Here is a 25,043-nt window from a genome sequence, read left to right on the forward strand (position 1 = left end):
CGGTCACCCAGTTCAGTGTCATCAGAGATATTTTTCATTTTCAGAGCATTTAAGCCAGAACTTTTTAAGGTATGTATACAAGCATTGAATATTTGATGGAATTCTACTGACTCCCTTGATAGTTATAGTGTGAACATGCGGAAATCAAGTTACAGCTAAAGAAGTAAAATTCTTTCACCGACGTCGATCTACCGGACGTGACATGGAAAGAAATTCCACGGGTTGTGATTTAAGGGACACATGCACTTTATGCATAATAACGACTATCCAAAGTTTACAAGAATTCTGTCCTAAAATCTCTAGCGTTCAGGGCTAATCGTGCATCCAGCTCACTTTATCATGATCCTCACCAAACACAAGGCTTATAAAAGGTCACCTTATTTCTTCTAGCCATCACGTGAATACAAGCCAATCCCAGAATGACCGTCATCTCACATGTCTGCACAGTAAGTTTATTACTGTCTACTTTAAACACTGCTGGATGTTTGACTCAAATTTGATATTATGCTCAGTGGCGTTGCGAGGTTGGGGCTCAGGTACTGTCAAAAGTGCCTGTTTTTTTTAAATACTGAACCATTTTACACCACAAATAAAGTACAAGACATACCGATACAAGAAACCCATCTGTCCATTAGTGCTTAATTTACACGTTCATTCCACTATACACAGTTTTAAAACGTACGTGTCGAGCTGTTAAACAGAACAGAACAGAACAGTACCTATTTTGGTCAACAGATGGCACTGTTGTTAGTAAACAGCCATTGGACAGTGGGCGTTTATTCATTCATTCATTCATTCATTCATTGAAAACGTTTTTGAGGTAATAATAATGCAACTGTTCTGCCAAATTTAAGTAGGTTTGTAGTTCTGATGAAATTAAATAACTTTAATCAATAAAATGTAGTTTTACATCATAAATATATTAATATACGTTTGTTATTTAGAGTTATGTTGTAATTTTTAGGCGAGTCATAGTCCCTCATCCCACTCTAGTAACGCCCCATCTCAGGCTCATATTTGTTGTGACATATGACTTAATGTACTCTTCCTAGTTGTGACTTCAATCCTGAACTGTGCTTTGTTTTCTTAAAGACACACACACTATGTCTAGACATATTAACATACAAGGCATGCTTGGCTCTTCCACATGGAATAACAGCAGCACGGCTCCAGGAAGCTATATCTGATTTTATATTTTATAGTAAGCGTGATGAATGGTACATTATTAGCACAGCACTGTGTAGTGATAAATAGATATAGCCTATATGAGGCCATTTGAGTCTCTGTCCAGTTTCTTGGGGCTTCCTAACAACCTGCATGTTTTTTCTGAGGGAAAAGTAGATCTTTAAAGGTATATTTGCACTACATGAACAATGCTGACTGTCAGATATTTTTTATTATCTGTTGTCTATCCCAGGATGCTAACACTTAGATGGCTATTTAGGAACACTTCACTTTTATACACACGCAGACACACACCCACACACACAAATGTTGTGGTACTAAATACCGAAAACGATTCATATACATACAATAGATTTATATATATTTATGTTTATATATATATATATATATATATATATACATATATATATATATATATATATATATATATATATATATATACATATATATATATATATATATATATATGTATATATATATATATATATATATATATATATATATATAATTTTTTTTTTTTTTTTTTTTTTTTTTCATGACACATCATCTTTCGAGTCTACTAATGACACATGATTGCGAGCTCATTTGCGAGAAAGCATGCAACGGATCCGGACGGAGAATCTTAGTTCGAAGCACCTCTATAGGTCTTTGTGACATGAGGCCAATAATTTTTGATTGCTTAGGAATGAAGTACTTTGATTGGTTACTATCAAACATACATTTAACAGAAATAAAAAGATAGACATATAATTATATATATATATATATATATATATATATATATATATATATATATATATATATATATAAACCTCTGAGCTGTGGAAGGTCATTTTCCTCATGGCTTCAAATGATGTTATTGTCTGTGGTATTATATGTCACATTTCTCTCATCAAGTGAAAATGAACACAGACACGGAGTCACATGTCCGTCTTCAGCATCCCTGTTTCACCAATCAGACCTAAGTGCAGTGTGCTGATTTATGTTATCACTAATTGTCCTATTATTAGCTTGCATGTGACTTAACCGGCTAGCTATTGAATAGGGTACAGTACAGTACTGTGTGTACAGCGTATTCTTGGCTAACGACAAGTGACGACAGCTATATGAGTCCGACTAATCCGAATTCACCATTCCCTTATTCAACGAGGAAAAGTCTAAAATTATCTCACTAGAAATCTGATTGTAGAAATATAAATAGGGTCAATATCCATCTGTGAAAACTGTCCTTGTGTTCGAAGTATTTGAAACTAAAAAGGAAAAGTGAATCCACTTCATCTGAAAAAAATAAGGCCAATGAGAATTATACCTGAGACCCTGTTACATGGCGACAACGGACGTAAAAGAGGAGATGTCCGAACATCTTACTCAGAGACATAGCTATTTTTGTAGTCTACAGACTGAAGGAAGGCGGTGACATTTAACGCACAGCTTAACTAACTACGACTCTCTAAAATATATAAATATCATATTTATCAGCCACACAGCTAACGACACACGGCTTAGCACACATGCCACACACGGTCGGTGTGTAGAGTTTCTACATGGATATGGATTTATAGCATAAAGATTCTCCTTCTTGCATAAAAGACACAGCAATTCCAAGGAAAGATCACAAACATGTAGCGATAAATATATACGTTTTAACACATAAATGCTACCTGGCCACTGAGTAGTGTTTTTCTAAACATTATGGCTGCGATCGTCAGCTATTTAACGGGAGAGATTGAAGTGCATACAGTTTGGAGAGATTACAGAATTTAAAGAAATTAACAACTAGCTTTGTGCTTCTTGTAATGCAAGAATATAGGATTTAGCATCTAGCATAATACAGCGTCAGGAAACAGCGCTGCACAAAATAAAAACTAGTCTTGATCTATTCAGAAGAGGTCAGAGGCACAAAGTTACAGAGTTAAAGAGCAGGAAAAGAGCAAGAATTAACCTACAAAGAAACGTCCTTCTTCCTCATGTGATTTGGGGGTTTTCAGGACATGTTTTTTTGTATGATAAGGTGAAAAATTATGCAGGAGAGTGTGTACAAGACGTCTAGCACTGAAATGAAGGCGGCTTTGCAGACAAGAAAAAAGACAAGGGAAGAAGGTGGAAAAGTTAAAAGAGTAAGAGGATATTTTCTGTTAGGAGGAAGAAATAAGAAGAACTTTAAGGTAGAAAACTGAAGTTGAAGAAACAGCGGTCAAAGTTTTAAACAGAATTTAATCTCCCAGCAAGTTCAAGCCAAGTCTGTCGGTTAGTGCGTACTGAGGAATTGATAGAAATTGGGTCAAAGGGCAACGGTCATGAATTAGAGGTCAAGGGCCAGAGAGCTGGAAGTCTTTAGGAGGAAGTTTGAGCCCCAGTGAATTTGTTCCAAGCGGATCAATCATGTTTTTATAGCGCTCACCACGATGCTTCATCAGGAAAGGACCCCAGTCAGGCTGAGGAGAACACACAAGCTTCAGTCGCTGTGGAGAGAGGGGGTAGAGAGAGGGGAGGTGTGGGGGGTATGGAGAGAGAAAGAAAGGTGGGGAGAGGGGGGAAGAGGGGAATGGGAGAGAGAAGGATGGGGTGGGAGAGTGGAGGAGGAGGAGGGTGAGAAAGAGAGGGACAGAGAGAGAGAGGGAGAGAGGCAGGGGAGGGTGAGAGAAAGTTGGCAGAGAGAGGGTGGGGTAGGGTGAGAAAGAGTTAGAGAGGGGGGAAAGTGGGAGTGAGATAAAGTGGATGGGGGTGGTAGGGTGAGAAAGAGTTAGAGAGGGGGGGAAGAAGGAGTGAGAGAAAGTGGGGGTGCGAGAGTTGGGGGGTGACACAGGAGTGAGAGAAAGTGGGGGGAAGAGAGTTAGAGAGAAGGGAGACACAGGTGGTGAGAGAAAGTGGGCACAGTGAGAGAGAGAGAGAGAGAGAGAGAGAGATGGGGGGAGGGGTTAGAGGGAGGGAGGAAGGATTCATTTTATTAGTTCCTTGTAAAATATAAAATTCCAAATTGTTCCTTAATTATTATCATCCTATAAATCCCAGATTTCCGAAAATCATATTGTCATTAATGTCAAAACTAAAATTGAGAGAAAGGTTTCAGTTCATGCCTGGCATTTAACTGGTATCATTCATGAACACTGGGTAGATCAGATGGTTTTAAATATACTTTCAGATTCCATCAGTTTACCTGAGATATATGACAGAAGGATGTATATTATACTGACATCCACCCAGCCTTTACCTTCAACTTATAACTTTATATTATACTGAATACATTCTAATGTTTAAGATCCTCCTGTGTTGCTGTACTCACATGTATAATTATTATTGATATTATGATTAGGACTATTGTTACCTCAATGAATGTTCCTGGAGCAATGTACATCTTAATGACAAACATGATGGGGATCCAGATAACGGAGCAGATGACCATGAGCCAGCCGAGCACCATGGACCAGGTGGGGTAGGTGTAGTCCTCATAGGTCATCACCTTCCACTGGTACAAACTCAGTCCCAAAATAAACTACCAGACAAAACAAAATTAAAATAAACTCAACAGAGAATGGAATAAATTGACACTATAATCTAATCAACGCTGTAATGAATACATCGAAAACTAAATCTAAATGATACTCCGCTACTGAACATTTGGACATTTTTACCCTGTAAAAAATCCACACTACAACTGAGTACTGAAGAAATTTAAACTACAACACAGCACTGATGGCTCAAGTGGTTTAGGCTCTGAGTTTCTGATCAGAGGATCAGGTACCAAGCTGCTACTGTTGGGCCCTTGAGCAAGGCCCTTAACCCTCTCTGCTCCAGGGATACTGTATCATGGCTGCCAATGTGCTCTGACCCCAACTTCCAAAGTCAGAATATGTGAAGAAGGAATTTCATTGTGCTGTAATGTATATGTGACGAAATAAAGTCTTCTTAGCAAAAAAATTCACCTGAATCAATCAATCGACAAACCAAACCATGACATGAAAATGTTTTTGTGTCTAAAAACTGAAAATTTTCATCTAATTTCTGGTTTCTGCTTTTCTCATCTTGACCATGTTCACGCTTCATGTTGATCTCCTGACCTTCCCTGCACCTACTGTCTGTTCTTGAATTTTGCATTTGATTGGATTATCACAATTATTAAAAACCCATCACCCCAAGCTTGCGTCCTCGCCTGCTCCTCGCCTGATTCCCTGATCACACATGATTTTTATTTATTATATTTATTTTATCACTTTGCTCTTTAACACAGTTTATGTTGGCTGTATGGGTAAAAATGTAGGACGTTAAAAGACTTTTCTTCTTATTAATATAATCTACTGTTTTAGCCTTTTATTATTATTATTATTATTATTATTATTATTATTATTATTATTATTATTATTATTATATAAATGCAATACAGAACACAAATTTGTCATGTCTTTGCTCTTTTCTTTGTTCTTTCGCAAGAAACTGAAATTCCACTGTCTTCTGTCCTGTAGCTTCAGAAGGCTGCTGTTATGTTCAAACTCACAGCCACCTTGTTTTCTTTCAATCTCAGGCAGTCTCTCTCAGTCAATTTCCAGTCACCAATTTTTTAAAAAAGAATGAAGGATGGGCAAAATGAAGGCAGACAGGTGAGAAAAAAGGAGGGAAATACTGTTATGTGTAGAATCAAACCTACTGTGAGGATAGTAGGTGTTACAAAAGCCCAACAAATCCTCCAGAATCTGTTCGGCTGGAAACCAATCATCATTTCAATGTCCTCACAGAACCGCTGCAAGCCTGCAGAGAGAGAAACAGAGAGAGAGAGAGAGAGAGAGAGAGAGAGAGAGAGAGAGAGAGAGAGAGAAAGGAAATATCGGTTTATTGATGCAGAAGAAAACAACGAATAAAGAACAAAGGAGGAAATAAATTAGGACACTCAAAAACTTTCACTTCAGTAAATTACAGCCACCATTTTTATCTCCTCCAATTTGTGGCCTCAGGCTCCCTCTTTAATTTCAAAGCATAAGCATATTCTTAAGATACCCATTTAATCTTTTCACCAATGATCAGTACAAACAATTTTGAAGGTCTAGATCCACGATAAATAATATATCAAAATCTTAGTCAGAGAAATTATTTCAACCCAATTAGTACAGTGTGGGGGGCACGGTGGCTTAGTGGTTAGCACTTTCGCCTCACACCTCCAGGGTCAGGGTTCGATTCCCGCCTCCACCTTGTGTGTGTGGAGTTTGCATGTTCTCCCCGTGCCTCGGGGGTTTCCTCCGGGTACTCCGGTTTCCTCCCCCGGTCTAAAGACATGCATGGTAGGTTGATTGGCATCTCTGGAAAATTGTCCGTAGTGTGTGAGTGAATGAGAGAGTGTGTGTGCCCTGCGATGGGTTGGCACTCCGTCCAGGGTGTATCCTGCCTTGATGCCCGATGACGCCTGAGGCACAGGCTCCCCGTGACCCGAGGTAGTTGGGATAAGCGGTAGAAGATGAATGAATGAATGAATGAATGAATGAATAGTACAGTCTGTTCAACAGGGAAGGACAAAAGTGACACCTTGTGGCCATAGAAGGGAACGATTGTTTATGTCTCAATAAAAAAAATAGCACAATATTTAAAAAAAAATAAAGAAATAAAGAAATAAAAAAATAATAAGGTGGAAAAGCATTATGGAGCGAGATCGGGTACAGGTATGTTTAAGGAATATTTCATAGTGAAAACTAAAAATACAGAAAAAACTTTATTAATCATTATAAATCTGTTAAGATAGAATGATATATTGAATATATTGAATGAGAAAACAAGACAGAAGATTTAGGGGTTCTGATTATTACAGACTGCGGAGCTGCTTGTTCAAGCGATTATCCAATTAGTGAATCAGACAGATCCAGGTCAAGATCTTGGGTCAATGTTCACAACATCACAACACCAAAATGGGGAAAAGAGATCTCGGGTGACTGTCACGTGCTTTTTGCTGGATTCTTTCTGAATTCTTTCCAGCTAGTGGATGACTTCGATGGGCTGGTCTAGGTATTTCAGAAACTTCTGATCTGCTTGGATTTATCACAAATCAGTGTCTATATTTATATCTTTATATTGCAAAACAAATCCAGTGTGTGACATTTCTATGAGCTGAAATGAATAGAACGGCTGGAGTTCATGTAGTTAATAGGAAGGCTGGAGTAACTTAAAATACCACGCACTCTTGAACACACTCTCACACACTCAGAAAAATCTCAGAATGCACACAATCGAGGTGAAGAATCCACGAAGAGAAGAAAGTGAGAGCAGGGGATGAGTCCGTGTCCAGTGTAGCCTTGTTTCTTTGAACTGAATCACTGAGATGAGGTATTTTCCTCATCTTGATGCCTGAGGTGAACTCTTCATTCGTATCTGCATGAGTTTGTGCAATCTGATGATATATGATTGGCTGATACACAAATGAGGGACGAGCTGCCTGTATTTCCATCTATTCTTAGCTGTACATGAACCTGTTTCCAACTTCTATGACTGTAATGATATTATGATGCAACCTGCTGCAACTTGCACTACGTCCCTTAAGCCAGAATATCCAGGAGAAGTAAAATATAAATAATAATGCACAACAATCACCAGATTAGATTATCCTTGTGTGGTTTGATCTTTATCTCCTTTCTCAACAATACGTGAAAACAGACACCAGCTAATAGTCAGTGAGTGTTGGAAAATAAAGAGAGACGTCAATTAAAGAGACGTCAATTAAATCCTGTATCCAATATTAGTCCATTCACTTAGGCCTAGATGAGTTTACCTCACAATGATAGTACTTTATGTACGAGAAATACTATTATTTATAACTAAACAGTGAATGAAATGAAATGAATAGAATTAAAATTAAGAAAGAAATTAAACTGGCAGGAAGTAGAAATATTTCAAAATGTTCAAAATAATTCTGCTCTTATTTATTTTTTGTTTTTGTCATTCATCTTTGTTAACCATAGGAAGGTCATTTATTCATTTATTCATTCATTCATTGATTCCTCGATTCATTCATGTTTTTGATCCATTAACAAACTCACCGTAGATGTAACTAACTCCAATTAACTCAAAGATGGCGAGTATGACGAGCGAATAAGAGGCTGCATAGGTATCAACCAGCTGAAGCATGTACATGCCACTCTGTAGAGGTAAAATACACACACACACGTACACACACACACACACACACAAAATGCATGAAAAAAATATACAGAATTACAAATGTGACAAACATGTACAGTATACTTTTTTATCGTCTCTGACTTGAAACAAAAGGAAGTCTATTAAAAAAGAAAAGAAAAGTAAAGAAAAGAAAAGAAAAAAAGAAGAGAAGAAAAGAAAAGAAAAGAGTAGAGTAGAGTAGAGTAGAGTAGAGTAGGGGTTGGAGCTTCATTTCTGTGCTTTCTCAATCACCTCACTTTATCCTGCTCAGGTCTGCTGTGGCTCTGGAGCCTATTTCAGGGATGCTGGGTTTAAAGTGGGATTAGACCGTGGATTGGACACCAATTCATCCGGGGGCACGAGGCACACACCTTTACACCTTTACAAGGGCAAGGGGCAATTTAATTTAACCAACCCACCGACTGGTGTGTTTTTATGGAGGGAGTGAAACTGGAGAAAAATCAGGAAAAAAAGCCACACAGACTTGAGGAGGAGGTGCAGAGAAACACCATGAAGCTGGAGAGACCTCAGAGCAGCAATACTGCTGTCTATGGGTTAGGAGAACATTTATAGGTTTTATGTCTTGTCTTGGATATGTTTCTTTTAAGATAACATGCAGGTTTATTCTACATTTAGCCTTTTGGCAGAAGCCTTTTTTTAACGGTCGATAGAAAAAAATCGATGGAGTGATCACAGCCTTACCAAACACTACTCCTACTACCAGCTGTGTTCCAAAGTGGTTCTTAAGCTCATCGACTGCTAAGGCAGGATTCGTTTTGTTGAAGAAATAGCTGTCAATTTCTTGTTATTTCCAGAACAATATTGAAAAGCTTTTCATCACAAATCTTTTAATAATATGACCTAGTGTGCAGCGTTCTCTATTAAAAACACAGCGACTATAACATGTAAGATGTTCCAGTTCAGTGGTCTTTTTTCAAACCTCGTTTATCATTGGAAAGCCCAGGATATAGAAGGACACACAGCATACAAGGGTGAAGAGAGGTTTATGCTTTCGCAGATATTTGGGGAATTCGTCAGCAACAGACGTCACAATAGTCTCGATGGTTGCAAACTGTAGAGGATACAAGAGTGTGTGTGTAAATATAACATACATACTGTATACCAGCATATCTGCAATTCTCTCTCTCTCTCTCGCTCTCTCTCTCTTTCTCTCTCTCTCTCTCTCTCTCTCTCTCTCTCTCTCTCTCTCTCTCTCTCTCTGTCTCACACACACACACACACACACAATAGAGTTTGTTACCATGGTATCCAGCCCAAGCGTGAGGAGCATAAGAAAGAAAATGATGGCCCAAAATGGAGAGATAGGCAGCCTGGTGAGGGCTTCGGGATAAACCACAAATGCAATGCCAGGACCTACACACACACACAGACACAAACAGAATGTAAATATAATTTACATCCTGTCAGTGGCCAAGCAAGAGTTCTTCACAAATACACACAAGTATAAACTGGTGTTCAGATCCACCAGAATACACAGGTAGAAGAGAAGAGTGTTACAGTTTTCACCTGTAATTGTGTCATTTTGTGTCAATGTGATGATTTCAGCGTATAGAAAACAAAAAACTAATCATCGCCATAATTTTTTATCTTTTTTATAAACTCTCCCTATATTGACCTACCCTCATCTGCCACCCTCTCGATCGGCACCTTAAGCTCATGAGCCATGAAGCCGATGACGGAAAAAATCACGAAGCCAGCGAAAATACTGGTAGCACTGTTTGTACATGTCACTATTATAGTGTCCCTGTTGGGAGAAGAATGAGATAAAATGAGACAATGACATAAAATGTTATTTTCTAAACACATTCTGGGTACAAGTCTGTAAAATGATCACAAAAGTTTTACAAACATCTCAAGATAGACGAACTATAGAAGGTGAAAAAAACATCATACAGTAAATGTCTAACATTTATCCACATATGTTTCAATAGTTTGCTAATAAACCTGATGTGATCCCGAACAGCTGTTATGAAAGCACAGATAAATAAATACACAGAATTGAAGGAGGATGTGCTTTCTCTTAGCCATCATAGTATACTGTTCCAAGGAGCAGGTTGAGGATCTTGCAAGCCAGCAGCTCGTCAACTCCATCATTTAGATCCAGCGCACTGCATGATCCTAGAGTGCTATCCTTCATACAGGGACTTTAACTGTATATACTGTAGCAGCTCCTGCATTATGCATGTTATCACCATGGCTAGCATAATAGAAGCAGTTTGGTCTGACTCAGTCTCCCCAGAGGCATACCAAGGACCTCATACTTATACAAAAGTCTCTTTAAATCAATCTCCCAGAGAGCTCAGGTCTCAGAATGGAAATGAGAATCTCTAGCCAGAAGACTGGGAGAACGACATGCAATGGGGATATACTATACTTGGGCATGTTGATGATGAGCTAGGATGACCCAGAGTGGTCATGAGGCAGTGACTTTCATCCAGTGACTTGGGGGGGGAAACCTTGAAATCTCAAAGCAATTTCTTTATAAATGTTAGAGAGTTTTGTTTGCTACCACAGTGAAAAGAAACATCAGAGCTTGATCATTTTCTCTGGCCCCTGAAAAAGTCAAGACTCAATAGCAAGATGTCTTTTAACCCTACTTAATCATGTGGTAAGTATTTATTCCCTCATACTAAGAAGACGTTTCTATAACACTATCACGCTATGAGCTTACTGAAATAACATTCCCTCAATGTTAATCTAACCTTCTTTAATCCTGATCCTCTTATTTCTCCATTGATTGAATCATCTACACAAAATGACTTAGCTGATTAGCATTTTCAGTGGTTCAGTAATTAATTATGTTCATACATTTAAATGGATCAGTGAAGCTTACCTATAACAGTTGTTATGAAATTTATTGTATGAGGAGAGAGTGATTAACCCTCCCCATGCTGCGGAAAGGGAGAAGAAGATCTGAGTGGCAGCATCCTTCCATACCTGAGAGAGAGAGAGAGAGAGAGAGAGAGAGAGAGAGAGAGAGAGAGAGAGAGAGAGAGAGAGAGAGAGAGAGAGTATGCATTAATAAAATTAATAATATACTAATTTCAAACACACACACAAATACTGGAATCTCTACATCACTGAGTCTGAATATGGCACATCAATATGCTAAAATCCTGTATGTGTTTGTCATAATATATTGCAATATTGTACAAAATTGTAAGTATTGCTGCATGCCAGTCTTCATCTTACTTTGGCATCATTGAGTTTTTCCCATTTTGGTGTAATGAAGTAAAGGATCCCGGATCCTGCACCAGGCAGCGTCACGCCACGGATCAACAAAATCACCAAAACCACGTAAGGAAAAGTGGCTGTAAAATACACCACCTATGAAATACAAAAATAAATAAACAAATAAATAAATAGATAAATAAATAGATAAATAAATAGATTAATTAATTAATTACTTAATTAAACACACACAAACAGAAAGAGAAAGAAGAGGAAACTATTTATTTCTCAAGTCTCCACAGTGCGAAATGACCTACATAAGAACACCTACATAAGAATGTTCTGCAAATTTTGCTAATGCTAACACAAAGTTCCTTCAGCAGCTTCCTAACATCGCTTTAAAGAAAATGACATTCCTTAATACAATATTAAATTAACTCAACATTCTCTCAAACACAGTGACATTGGATCAGGAAACTTTTAAACACTCAGGACCCGTCCTGAATGGGATGATGATTATATGTACACACATACATTCACACTAGAGTCATTTATCATAGACAATGGTGTTTTTTTTTTTGGGGGGGGAGCAGAAGGAAACTGAAGAATCTGAAGGAATCCCTTATAGATACTTGGAAATCTTGCACAAAAACTCCACAAAGATGAAGCTCAGGATCAAACTGAGGAAGCTGGAGCTCATCCTGTGCAACCAAATGGGTCAAAATGAGACCGTGAATTAAGGCCTCATCTGCTACCATCAACAAAATTTCCTTATGTGATGCTGAGAAGCAAGAGATATTCCAAAGGCTCTTTTAACAGAAAATCAAAACTAGTCTGTTCATTCATTAGCCTTTTCAAATAAACCTGCTTCATAATATAATATAATATAATATAATATAATATAATATAATATAATATAATATAATATAATATAATATAATATAATATAATATAATATAATATAATATCTCATATTCATCTGTACACGTCTGCATATCCAAATCATTTCATTTCACAACTGATCATTTCAACCATGTCAGCCAAATCAGTTACTACAATGACACCTAATGAACACAAGGGGACAGTGCAGGACACATAAAGAGAAAGTCATTCATTAGTCAATGAAGACATTGTGTTTTTAAACAGAATGAATTAGTCTTTTTTTTACCTTGCCTGATGACTTGATTCCTTTAGCCAGGGAAGCATAGACAATGAGCCATGCTAGAAAAAGGCAAGCAGCCAGAGGCCAGCGGATGTCTCCAGGATACTCAATCCCTTTGGAAATGTGCAACACATTATATCTGATAAGAGAAACAGGATAGAAAAAAAAATCAGCACACTTTTTCATCAATTAAATAAAAACTCTTCTACCATGTATACAAGAATTTAAAATTCTAATTAATTCTATTTTTTTTTTCTTTTTTTTACCTACAAATAATTTGCTTTGAAATACAAAATTGTTTAAAAAAATCCCTCACTTGAAATATTCTTCACTGGGGCTGGCATAGGTTCTGTTATCCGTGGTGAGATTTAGCAGCTTGCTTAAACTCCCAGTGACATTTGCAGACAAACAAAATGTAGTGTTCTTTATAGAGGTGATGTTTCTTTCTCGAAGGATACAGGAATCTGTTACACAGGAAAAAAGCAGATGAATAAGAACCACCAAAGACAGGACAAAAAATTTGTTTTTAAAAAAAAAAAAATGTTTTCATTATTTCTAGGTGACTAAGCAGTGTGTAAAGCAATTCTATATTATAGAATTGAAACTTAAATAATTTCAAAGAGCATTTAGAAACCGAGAAAACAGAAATAGTGAAGGTAAATAACATGAAATAACAAGAAATTCTATAGTGATAATATAATTTAATATTATGACGTCATTATATAGTGAACTAATTACTCATTCACCTGGAGCTGTGAATCCATCCATCTGTTCATTTTTTTTATTTCTTTTACTTCTGTTTTGATAAAACTAACCCAATAATAATAAAGCTGTTAACACTAGATATCAAAATCAAATACTTTCAAGCGAGAGATCATTTTCATGTTGAAGGCTGATATGTAGCAATAGGAACTTATGAGAAGATATATGATGTAGTTATTCATTTAAAATTATATACATTATAAATAAAAATAGCTTAATAACTACCCCTGTCTACTCCTGCCTACAGGTTGAGTACTAATTCTAATCAAAATGTATATTTAATTCAAAACAATTAAATGTTTACTCAAGAAATTGCAAAACAGTTAAAAGCACAACATTAAATATCGAGACAATAGATATTATATATTTAATTCATTAAAAAAACCACAGACATCATTTAAAGATAAAAAACATTACAAATCCAAGTGCAAATTAAAGACCTAAAATATACAGAAAATATAACATAAAAAGTGTGTTTATGTTGATTATGTTTGACATTTTTAGATTTTATACTATTTTATCGATTGTGGATTGTGGTTCTTAAAACAAGTAATAATTCCTGGGTGCACTTTATGTAATAATTCCTATCTGTAAATGATTACATGTTTTATGAATAAATATTCTCAGAGAAAATGAAGCTTTGGCCAAAGATTTAACAACTTGTGTTTCCAGAATAACTACCAGAACGTTATTCTGTTAGCTTTAGAAATAAATCGAAGCAAAAAGGATGTAAAGCTACAAAGCCGGTGCAATTTTCAGGTTTGAAGCCAGATGTCGCCAATGACGCTGATTTTGAGATGCAGTTCTCCGATCTATCGTTAGATGGCGTGTGAGTCTCACTGCAGCTTAACAAAATGTGTCTAGTAAGCAGCATTTACTGCTGAATCCATTAAAACAAAACATACTTAATAGAATATAATCCAATATATATATATATATAAAATAATCTTTTACAGCCAGAACTGTATATTTACTTCCTACATTTCTCATATATATTCCTAATGTGTGCGTGTGTGTGTGTGTGAGTGTGTGTGTGTGTGTGTGTCTGTGTATGTGGACCATAAAAAGAGTGGAGGTTAAAAGGGATAAAAGGTGAACAAAGAAACAATCTTATGACTGTAATTAAGCTTTTTATTAGCCCTTTGTTACAAAAAAGCTTCAGTCCATGTCTTCTATGTCCAATACACGTGTCTGTGTCTTTCCAAAAGCAAAACAAGCTTAAATAGATTATTAAATTCTGATGGGTGGCAAATTGGAGCGAAAGAAAACAGAGGAAAGAGAAACAGAGAGAAAGTATTAGGAAAATGTGAACTGGGTATAAAAAATAAAATAAAAGGCAGAAAAAAGGCAACAGAAATAAAAATATTGCAATGGATAGACAAACTAAAAGAGACAGAGCAAAATAAATGAAGATAAATTCTGTTAAGCAGAAAAACGATAGACAATATTTAAACTGCAATTATTTTGAATTCACTCATTAGAATGAGGCATAGATAGACAGACAGATAGACAGACAGTTAGATAGATAGATAGATAGATAGATAGATAGATAGATAGACAGACAGACAGACAGACAGACAGACTGATGGTCCTTACCTAGCCGCAGCATTTCTTTGTCTTTGCACTCGGCTGTGTTCCATTCGTTTGTACAGTATGTCCATGGCAATAAGCCCTTCAACGAAGTGAACGAAGCGAACAGGTAGTACAGTGTCCAGCACATTATTATATTATAGTATATGGCTATCAAGACTGATATAATCAACATGGCAATCCCGCAACCTAAAATAAATAAACGAGATGAGATACAGTACATTACTGACCGACAGGCAAACAACACTGGAACTCTAAAACATGAAATAATGCAGATTCTGAATATTTACAAGATTGATATACTGATGATATACACACTGATCAGCCATAACATTATAACCTCCTGCATAACAGTGGAGTTCACTTTGTGCTGCCAAAACAGCTCTAAATCTCGAAGGCCTGGTCTCCACAAGGTGTGCTGTGGTATTCACCAGGATGTTAGCAGCAGATCCTTTAAATCCTGTAAGTTGTGAGGTGTTTCCTCCATGGATGAGACTTGTTCGTCCAGCACATCCCACAGACCCTTGATCGGATATGAAGAATTTGAAGGTCGAGTCAACACATTGAACTAATGTGTAATGTTCGTCAAACCTGCTATTTGGCATCACTGTTACAGTGAATGGGTGAACCTCGTCTGTAGAAACATTTAGGAAGGTGATAAGTGTCAAAGAATCATCCACATGAACTCCAGAACCTGAGGTTTCCCCTTCAGAACATTGTACGGGGATCTCATTGTCTCCACCAAGTTGCCTTCTATCTACAGTATAGGCATCCTGTTGCAATCTCTTCCCCCCACACACTTCCTTCACACGATGTAAAATAAAACCTAAGTCATCAGATCAAACATCCTTCTTCCACTGCACCATGGTCCATTGTAGGAGCTTTGGGTGGTGTCCGGGATTCAGCATGGTCACTCTGATGCTCTGCAGCTACACAGCTCCATACACAGCAAGCTGTGATGCTCTGTGTAATCTGACTCCTTTCTATTAGAGCCACCATTCATTTTTCTAGCAGTTTGTGCTGCAGTAGCTCCTCTATGAGATCAGACAAGATGGACTGGACTTCACTCCGCACACATCAGTGAGTTTTGGCTCCACTATGCTGTCACTGGTTCTCTGGTTGTTCTTTTTTGGAGCAGAATCACTGCATACCAGGAATATCACACAAGACCTGGTGTTTTGGTGTTTAAAATTATGGCTCTGATCAGTGTGTATTACAATTTGGTGTGTACCTAATTGTCATGTAAATAAAAGTAAAAGTAATTTTAAATTAGAGGGAAAAGTGAAAAGTAGAAACTTTTAGAGATGCAAAGATTAAATGTGTAAATGTGGTTTGAATATTTGAATTTTTAAAGTTTAAAAGTGTCTAATTAAAAAATAAATATGATTGTAATACACGTGAAATTGTATGTTTTTACCTTGTAAAGCTGGAATAGCTTTCCAAACAGAAACAGGTCCTTGACTGGCAAATTGGCCCAAAGAAACTTCCAGAAGGAAGATGGGAATTCCAGCAAGACCCAACATGATCAGGTATGGGATCAAAAATGCACCTGAACCACACAAACACACACACACACCAGCTTGCTAAATATTAAGTGTTATTTGAAGTGTTTAAATGAACAAATTTCACCTTCTGTTTACGAAAAAAAAAAACATGATCAGGCCTCAGTGCCTTCTGGCTATTGAACTAATTATGCTAATTGTGAATCAAGAATTAACTATGACATAATTTTTATAATTAATGATAATCAATTTGTTAATTGAAATATACATCATGTCAGTTAAGTGACAGTTCAAAAGAACCACAATTTTAAAAACCCTTACTTTTTTTGAGAGATTTTTAGGGTGGAGATTTAATATTTAACAGAAGTATGGCTGCTCAGGTTTGCTGCACAAAAGCAATGTTTTACATAAATATCAATAGTATTGTGTTTGATTTATAGCTGATTGTGTGTCCTGTTCCGTTTATTTGTTCCACTCACCCCCTCCATTTTGAAAGGCGAGGTATGGAAACCTCCAGACGTTTCCTAAACCCACAGCATAACCCACCATAGAAAGAATAAAATCCAGTTTATTGGACCAGTTTCCTCTGGCTTTATTCTCATCACCTTCTTCATCATCGTCTTGCTCTTCCTGTAAGGAGAACAGAGATTTATTTTTAGATATTTCAAGATTAATAGTCACTGTCATTGCTGATGATGAAACCAGTAGGTGTGGTCTCTTCCAGAAAGTCCCCATGGACAGCACACGAGGGCCCAGTGGTGGAAGTTCACCCACAAGTTCACCCACTTGTGAAAGTGATATCTCAGTTGTTAAGGTGTTGGACAGCTAATCGGAAGGTTGTGAGTTCAAATCCCAGGTACACCAATCTGCCACTCCTGGGCTTTAACCCTCAATTGCTCAGCTGTATACATTAGATAAATGTGAGCTGCTCTGGATAAAGGTATCTGTCAAACGCCATAAATGTAAATGGTTTTATAAGGATCAAGACACACAATATTCTTCACAGTCACTCAGTCTCAACACACATGAACACGTTTTGGATCTGGTGGTATTGGATAAGACTGCACTCTCCATCATTCACTCATTAATCTTTATCCTTATGGTTGTTGTAGAGGTTCTGCAGCTTGTACCAGGAACACTAGGTACTATATGATGGTGGAACACACCATAAATGGGACACCAGTCCATATCTTTGCAGAACACCAAGAAGAACCCACATTCCAGCATGTTCTTAAGGAAACCTTAGAGGAAAGGGAAAACATGAAGAATCTGTAGAGTCGGTAATCCAGGCTCAGGTTTTTAAAAAAATGCTGTTCTACCTTGCTGTTGTCTTCATAAACCTCCTCTATCATTGTCAAAACCCAAGGGAAAATTCCATCCATTTCACTAAAAATCTGAGATGTTCAAAAATATTTTCACCAGAATTTAAAAATGGAAATTTCATTTTCACTGAATGGACAGTTGATATTCACAGTCTGTAATGGAGACGTCTTCAGGGTCTGCAGGTATCTCCAGGAGAGACCAACTGGACCAGTTTTGGAAAACAGCAAAGTTCAATCTTTTGGAGGCTAGAAAAGACCTGGAATCATCATCAATCTGTAAGAGAGTTTTAATCTGGTCACAATCTGCTTTTGATGTTGCCATCATTGTCCCAGTATAAGTCTGGTTAAGTGGTAAGTTCCAAGCTGATAATGGTAAAGATGGGCTTTACAACTTAGGCAAGTTCAAAGGACAAATATATTTCTGTAAAGCTTTCAAAAGCTTGTAGGAACACTGAGAGGAACATGGAAGCCTGATTCTAGAATAGGAAGGTAAAATTTGAGGGCAATTTAGAATAAAGTAAAACTAAACTAAGCTGAATTTTCCATCTGACTATAAAGAAGAACCCTGTATTACAGTGTTCCATAAAGTTCTCAAAGAGATCAGCAAATGATGTTGGGAGGAAACAGGAATAAGCAAATAAATAAATAAATAAATCCTTATAAATAAGTCCTTATTTTTTGATTAACTCAATTTGGAGATGAATTTATTTAAAATTTAAATTAAAAAAATCTTTAAATATAAAAAATATATTTAAATTAGAAATATAAAATAAATTAGATACATTTAGATATGACTATTAAGCAACTTTTTAGTAGCAACAATGAAAATAAATAGGAATGATCCGAGGTGAGGAATTAAAAGAAAAACTTAGATAAATGGTGTAGTGTAGTCACGTCTAGTCAGATGTTCTGCATGCTGCAGCTCAGCAGTACCGTGCTCTGTTTGATGCATCAGAACTTTGAGCAGGTCTGGATCACTTGACCTTTAGACCATGTTGCCAAGAGGAAAGTCAAACATGGTTCATTATTGGACTCGTGTAAGTCATGCTTCACTATATTCTCAATAAGTGTCAAGTGCTCAAATGTCGTACACTAAGTGATCTACAGTAAATGCTTGACCCTTACGGTGAAGATGGGTCCAGTGGGGCTGCAATGCTGTGGGACACATTTGTTTTCTGGAAAAATCACATCAATCAGAACAAAGTTATTCTGACTCCACATCTTTATGCCATTCCTTTCCTAAAAGGAGGTCCTTGCCTTCATCCACAAGACACAACGACTCACTAAGAATGAAAATCATCTAGTCAAATCACATGCTGTGGTGTTGCCTCCACAGCCACCAGCAACTCTCAACTGAACTCGATGTGAACACCAGCATATTCTTAGAGACTGTGATTCTTAGAGACTTAGATTCTTCACCAGCTAATGAAATTTACAAGAAGGTTCTGGTAGAGTTTTTTTTTACAAGGATCAATGAAGCTATTCTTGATTGAACACCTTCTAAAAACACTATATGTTGTTTTTTTTTCTCTTTAATTTCTCAGTTGTCTGTATGTAATCATGATAGAGATGATGAGAGGATGGACACATTGCTATGATTTTAATGGATTCATGGACAGAGGTATAAACTGGAAATACAGGAAACTATCTTCTTGAGTTAGCTTCTAGTCTCAGATCAAATCCTTTATAGCTTTATATCCTAGTTATAAAACATGTTTTATCATGTTTTAATGATTTTTACTGCCTCAATTCTCAAACAGCTTGTGCCTTACATGCTAAAACAGATGCTAACGTTTCTGATGAAAGCCTGTCTAGATTTAAGCAGGATATAAATCTTTGGTGAAAAATCTTTATGTACTATTAAATCTGAAGCTTAAATCTAGATCGGGCAAATGGAAATTTATAGAGAAGTCAACTAATAGATTTAACCTACGCCGACACTGCAGGACTAACATCCAGGTGAATAAAGAAGACAAATTTGTGATAGATTTCAGAGTAGAAAGAGAGAAAACACACAATGAAGTAGAACTTAGAGCTGCACAGCTTTTTGTTAGGCAGAAAAACACAATAAAGCCTGGTTATAAATCATATGACACAAGATGCAAAACTTTGACTAAATAACCTGCATCTTGGAGGAAACAACGCTATTTGAAAATCGACACACAGACACACAATCCAAAGTAATCACATATTCCAAAATTACAGAGCGATGTACAGCATGGTTTACATATGAAATCACACACTGCAAATCACTTCAATCTTCAATCAACGGAATCACCCAGAGCTGCTTTTGTGTGTGTTTGTGTGTGTGTGTGTGCATGTTTGTGTGTGTGTGTGTGTACAGCATAAGTGTATTTCCTCTGTATAAAGACAATAGTAATTATACTGCAGTGTCACACAAGCACCGTCACAAATGGTTGGCTCTGTCCCAAACCGCAGTGCACTAAACTGCAGCACTGTAATGTAGTGTTAAACCTGCAGTGCAGTGTTAAGGCTGCTGTACGCTATGTGCCGTGCCTTATTAAAGGTGCAATATAGTACAGCGTTGCAGCTTTACAGTCCGGTACATTGTTTTAGCCTTAACAAAGTAGCACAGTGTTAGTAACACAGTACAGTAGTGCAAATTTAAAGTTAAAGCATTATGAATTTAGTGTTAAACCTGATGCGGTGCAGTGTAGCAATGAGCTGTCGTGTTTATTACTGTAAAACAGTAATGCAGAATTGAGGTACAGTAGTGAAGTGTTTAGATTTCGGTACAGTTGTGCAGTGTTGAGGCTGCAGTATTGTAGTGCAGTCCAGAGGTTATGGTACGATACTGCAGTGTTAAAGCTGCAGTGCAATTATACAGTGTTAAAGCTGCAGTACAGTAGTGTGGAGTAAGAGCACAGGCTTTCACCAGGTCCGGTGCCACAAACTGCATCTATTTCCAAACGCAGTACTAAATATTGTTCAGATATTCAAGATTTATAATCCCCTAAGGCTAAACACACACAAACACACACACACACACAACTTCCACTACCTTCTGCTGACATAATTATTAATGCAGGTAATTAAAGCTGTGCTCCACCTAGATCTAACCCATCAGCAAGCAAATAGAGAGCTATATATAATAATAATAATAATAATAATAATAATAATAATAATAATAATAATAATAATAATAATAATAATAAAAGCTGCTTGTCTTTTTATAAAAGGGCACTTTTTCTTATGGGTCCCCAAAAGGACTAACAGATATAAAAAAAATCTCAATCTCTCTCACTCTCTCTCTCTCTCTCTCTCTCTCTCTCTCTCTCACACACACACACACACACACACACACACACTCCTTGTATAAGAATAATTTTTGTTTAAGTCTCTAAAACAGAGACATGGTTTTACTTCAATGCAGAGAAACAGAATCAGTTGTAGACTGCAGGTGCTAATTAATCACTGTGGGCATGAATTCAATGCTGACAGAATTCATTAAACACTAAGTGTTCATTCAACACTAAACGTTTTTGAATTAATACCCTTTGTGTGTAGATTTTGTCCTCGAGTCACGAACGTACAAGTCAGCTCATGACTGAAGGTGAGATTTTTCTGTATAGTTGCTGAGCTCAGCAGTACTGAACATACTGTACAGCCAGGCATCAATGTCCTACCTCAATTCTGTAGATGTTAATTCTCTAAACTAAGTGTTAATCAGTGCTGTAGGAGTTAATTCAACACTGCATTTTCATTACTGTGAATTAAAACTCTATTATCTACTCTCTCTCTCTCTCTCTCTCTCTCTCTCTCATTCTCTCTCTCTCTCTCTCTCTCTCTCTCTCTCTCTCTCTCTCTCACTCACTTTCTCTCTCTCTCTCTTAAGTACAGATGCTGACCTCAGCACTACAGAAATTATTTCATTAAAATTGTTGTTACCTGAACACTGTAGGATTTCATTCACTGTTGTAAATGTTCAGTTTCACCTCAGAGGGTTTCCGGTTTTGTGAATAAACTCTGGGGATTTTCTTTCCATATGCTGAGCTCAGCAGTGACGAACAGTCTGCAGGTGTAACTCAACATTAACACTAGGAATGTTCATGTGTTAGTGAAGCAAATAATGCATCACTGTAGGTGTTAATTTTGTGACAATAGTTTGAGATTGAAAAAAGGATCCATTTATTTTCCAGTAAACAAAAAACTCTACAGGAAGCTGAGATTTTTTTTTTGGCTGATCTCAGCACTACTTATCACACTTGACAGATACATTATAACAACATCTAGCTTGTGTTGATTCAATTCTAAAGGTGATTCAACAAATTCCCTCCTTTACTGCATGAGCAAAATCTCAGCACTTTGTTTTCATTTTAAATTTCATTTCGATGTTTCATTTTCTGATTCTACTTTAATGCTAATGTTCCATTTTTTCCATTCAGCATTGTAGGTGTTAGTTTGAGACCTCACATTTGTCTTCCTGCGCACACACACACACACATACACACACCTAACAATTATCTTTTATCTCTGTGTTATATATGTTATTTTTGTCTCATATGTTTTGTTTGATGTTGTATTTGCAATTCACATCCTTGCACTTGCATTTGCTGATCTCAGCAGTACAGAACAGATCGCCAGGTGTAGCTGACTTTCCTAATTTTGTATCAGTTAATTTCTTTGTGTGTTAATTCAGTATGTTAAGAGCTTGTGCTACATTACAGCAGTACTTGTAGGTCTGGGGGAAAAACAATAGTGTCGATGAACAGAGTGCAGGTGTATCTGACCACCTCAGTGTCACCACGACTCAAGATCTTATCATCCATGTTCATCCTTAACACTTAATCATGTGTTAATTCTACACTGTATGAATTGTCTTGCCATTCTTATCTCAGCAGTACACAACAGATTGTCAAGGTGTAGTTTTACCACCTCTAATGCCCCTAAAGCTTTGTTCTAGCCCTACATGCTTATAGCCAACCCCTTTTCCCGAGAGGTTAATTCGGGCTTAATTGTCCATAAATGCCTCTCTTTTCAGATACAAAAAGTGAATTTGACATCCACTTACCCGGTTGAGCTGAACAGACGCAGTACCATCTGTGCCCAGAACCACCATTGCCCCCTGTTTCGCGGAGGAGGGGCAGTTATTCTGCGACATGGCTTTATCCGTTTGGGGTAAAAACGGCCCGGAGGCATCCTTAAGAGGGGCAGGAACCGGGGGAGGAACGGGCGCACCGCTCGAAAACGTCCCGTACACTTTATTGGAATCTGTTTCTCCGGATTTCTTTTCCGCGGGGCAGAACATTTTGCGCTCGGTGGCATCAAGGGGCAACTGAACCGCGTCCCCTGGGACACGAGGGGCAACTCCGACCGCGCCTTCGTGCAGCTGCCTCTGCATGTCTCTCTGCTCGGAGAAATCCTGAAAAAAACGTCGGAAATACAGCGTTAATGAACCCAAATACACGTGAGAGCTAAATAAGAATTATTATTATTAGTAGTAGTAGTATTAGTATTATTATAATTATATAATCCAACTGAGATCCTATAATAATAATAATAATAATAATAATAATAATAATAATAATAATAATGATAACGCCAATCGAAATATTAGTCTTTAAAAGATTTTAAGAAACCATTATTTAATCTTTACGGATTTATTTTCGTTTTTTTTTTTTTTTGTATCGCTTCTGAGCTTTCCGTGCGTAATAGTAGGCATATAAAATATTTATATATAAATAAAAATAACAGAATATTAAGAGAAACGCAGAGCTGCAGCCTGGAAAAAAAATCTATCGATTTTTTTGTGATATATCTGCTAGATTTTAGCTCGTTTTCAGAGCACGTGTTCCTCTCGTTTCTCTTTCGCTTCTCGTTTTTTTACCCCTTAGCGAAAGATGCTTTAATTTTCCGCCCCATTTGCGCTGCTGTCACTCAGCAGGCGCTGCGTTTTATGGGCAGCAGAGGAGCGAGAGCGCGCGGGGATCTCGGGGTCTCCTCACCCCCCACACCGGCATTAATGCACCACGAAAAAAGAAAGAAAAAATAACAAAGAAAAAAAAAACACGCAAAAAACATACAAATAATTACAACGCCAGGAGATCAAACGGAATCTCAGTCATCACAACGCACAGTGGTTTAAAACTTTATCTATAAAGCAGCTGGCTTTCGGCTGAACTTATTTCAAATAATTAACAGCTAAAAAACAAATTAAGTTTTAATAATAAAAGCATTAAATAAAAGAAGTTTTACATAAAGACTAAAAGTAAATATTTCTAAAGAGCAGAAGGAAAAAACCTAGATCTTTAAAGACTGGAGGGAAAAGTGATAACATTGACATTAAAGTTACACGTTAAAATGCTATCATACAGACTTTCTTTTTACGAAATAAATCAACTACAAAATAACAACATGCACTTAGGAGCAAGAAGAAGCAAAGGAAAAGAGGACAGTGCACGCGCTCTACTCACCATGTGTGAACCAATGCAGGCGAAATGCGGAGCTAGAATAAAAAAATAAATAATAAAAGGCCGGCCGGTTGGGGAGCAGCACGCGCGCGGGCAGGCAGAAGTGAATTTGGTTTGTGCAAAGTGTGCAAAGCTTTCTATAAGTGTGTGGGTTTGCGTCAGTGAACAGCAAGGTGCCCTTCACCTCGTCATACATTTCCTTCAGCACAGAGTTTAATAAATCATCAGCCTTCAGTGCGCTTTTTTTTTTAAAGGGAACTGTAGTAACTGTTGGAACTAGACTTTGTTCACTGTTTGACAAATAAACCTTTTAATGTGCAACATCTTCACCTGTTCCTTTATTACTTTTCTGTTTAAGCTTTGCCCTTTTCATTAGGTGTAGGATGTAGTAAAAAAAAGAAAAAAGAAAAAAGAAGAAAGGAGAGCAGGGATGAAACCATTTGAGCATGAAAACTAACCCCTGCATTGCGCACCATGTCCATGGCTATCATGTCCACTCTTAAAACCATGCAAATCCACAAAATGAATCAACGCCGATTTGTTTAACGTGTCACTTCCGGGTCTCTAGTGAGTCTAAGTTTTATATATATATATATATATATATATATATATATATATATATATATATATATATATATATATATATATATGCATGCACAACTGCATTGTATTCACTACTGATGAATAAACTGTAATCTTTTCTTTGAAAAAACATTCATCTGGTGCGTTTTTGTTTCTTTGTTTATTTTAACTCCACGTTCAT

General features: G+C 37.1%; 1 protein-coding gene across 1 annotated transcript; it reads right to left on the reverse strand.

Moving 5' to 3' along the window:
- Window positions 1-3,494: 3,494 nt before the first annotated feature.
- Window positions 3,495-24,771, reverse strand: slc6a5 (solute carrier family 6 member 5). The gene is made up of 16 exons (XM_060879594.1): window positions 24,739-24,771; window positions 22,882-23,232; window positions 17,007-17,157; window positions 16,443-16,574; window positions 15,032-15,214; window positions 12,990-13,137; window positions 12,680-12,812; window positions 11,533-11,667; window positions 11,174-11,277; window positions 9,960-10,084; window positions 9,581-9,693; window positions 9,260-9,391; window positions 8,199-8,298; window positions 5,828-5,928; window positions 4,511-4,678; window positions 3,495-3,647 (listed from the first exon to the last, which is right to left on the reverse strand). Exons 1-16 carry the CDS (start codon window positions 24,769-24,771, stop codon window positions 3,495-3,497), a joined length of 2,262 nt encoding a protein of 753 aa, XP_060735577.1.
- Between the last annotated feature and the right edge of the window lie 272 nt (window positions 24,772-25,043).

The sequence above is a fragment of the Tachysurus vachellii genome, chromosome 1 (genome assembly GCF_030014155.1).
Source record: "Tachysurus vachellii isolate PV-2020 chromosome 1, HZAU_Pvac_v1, whole genome shotgun sequence".
Taxonomy (NCBI): Eukaryota; Metazoa; Chordata; class Actinopteri; order Siluriformes; family Bagridae; genus Tachysurus; species Tachysurus vachellii.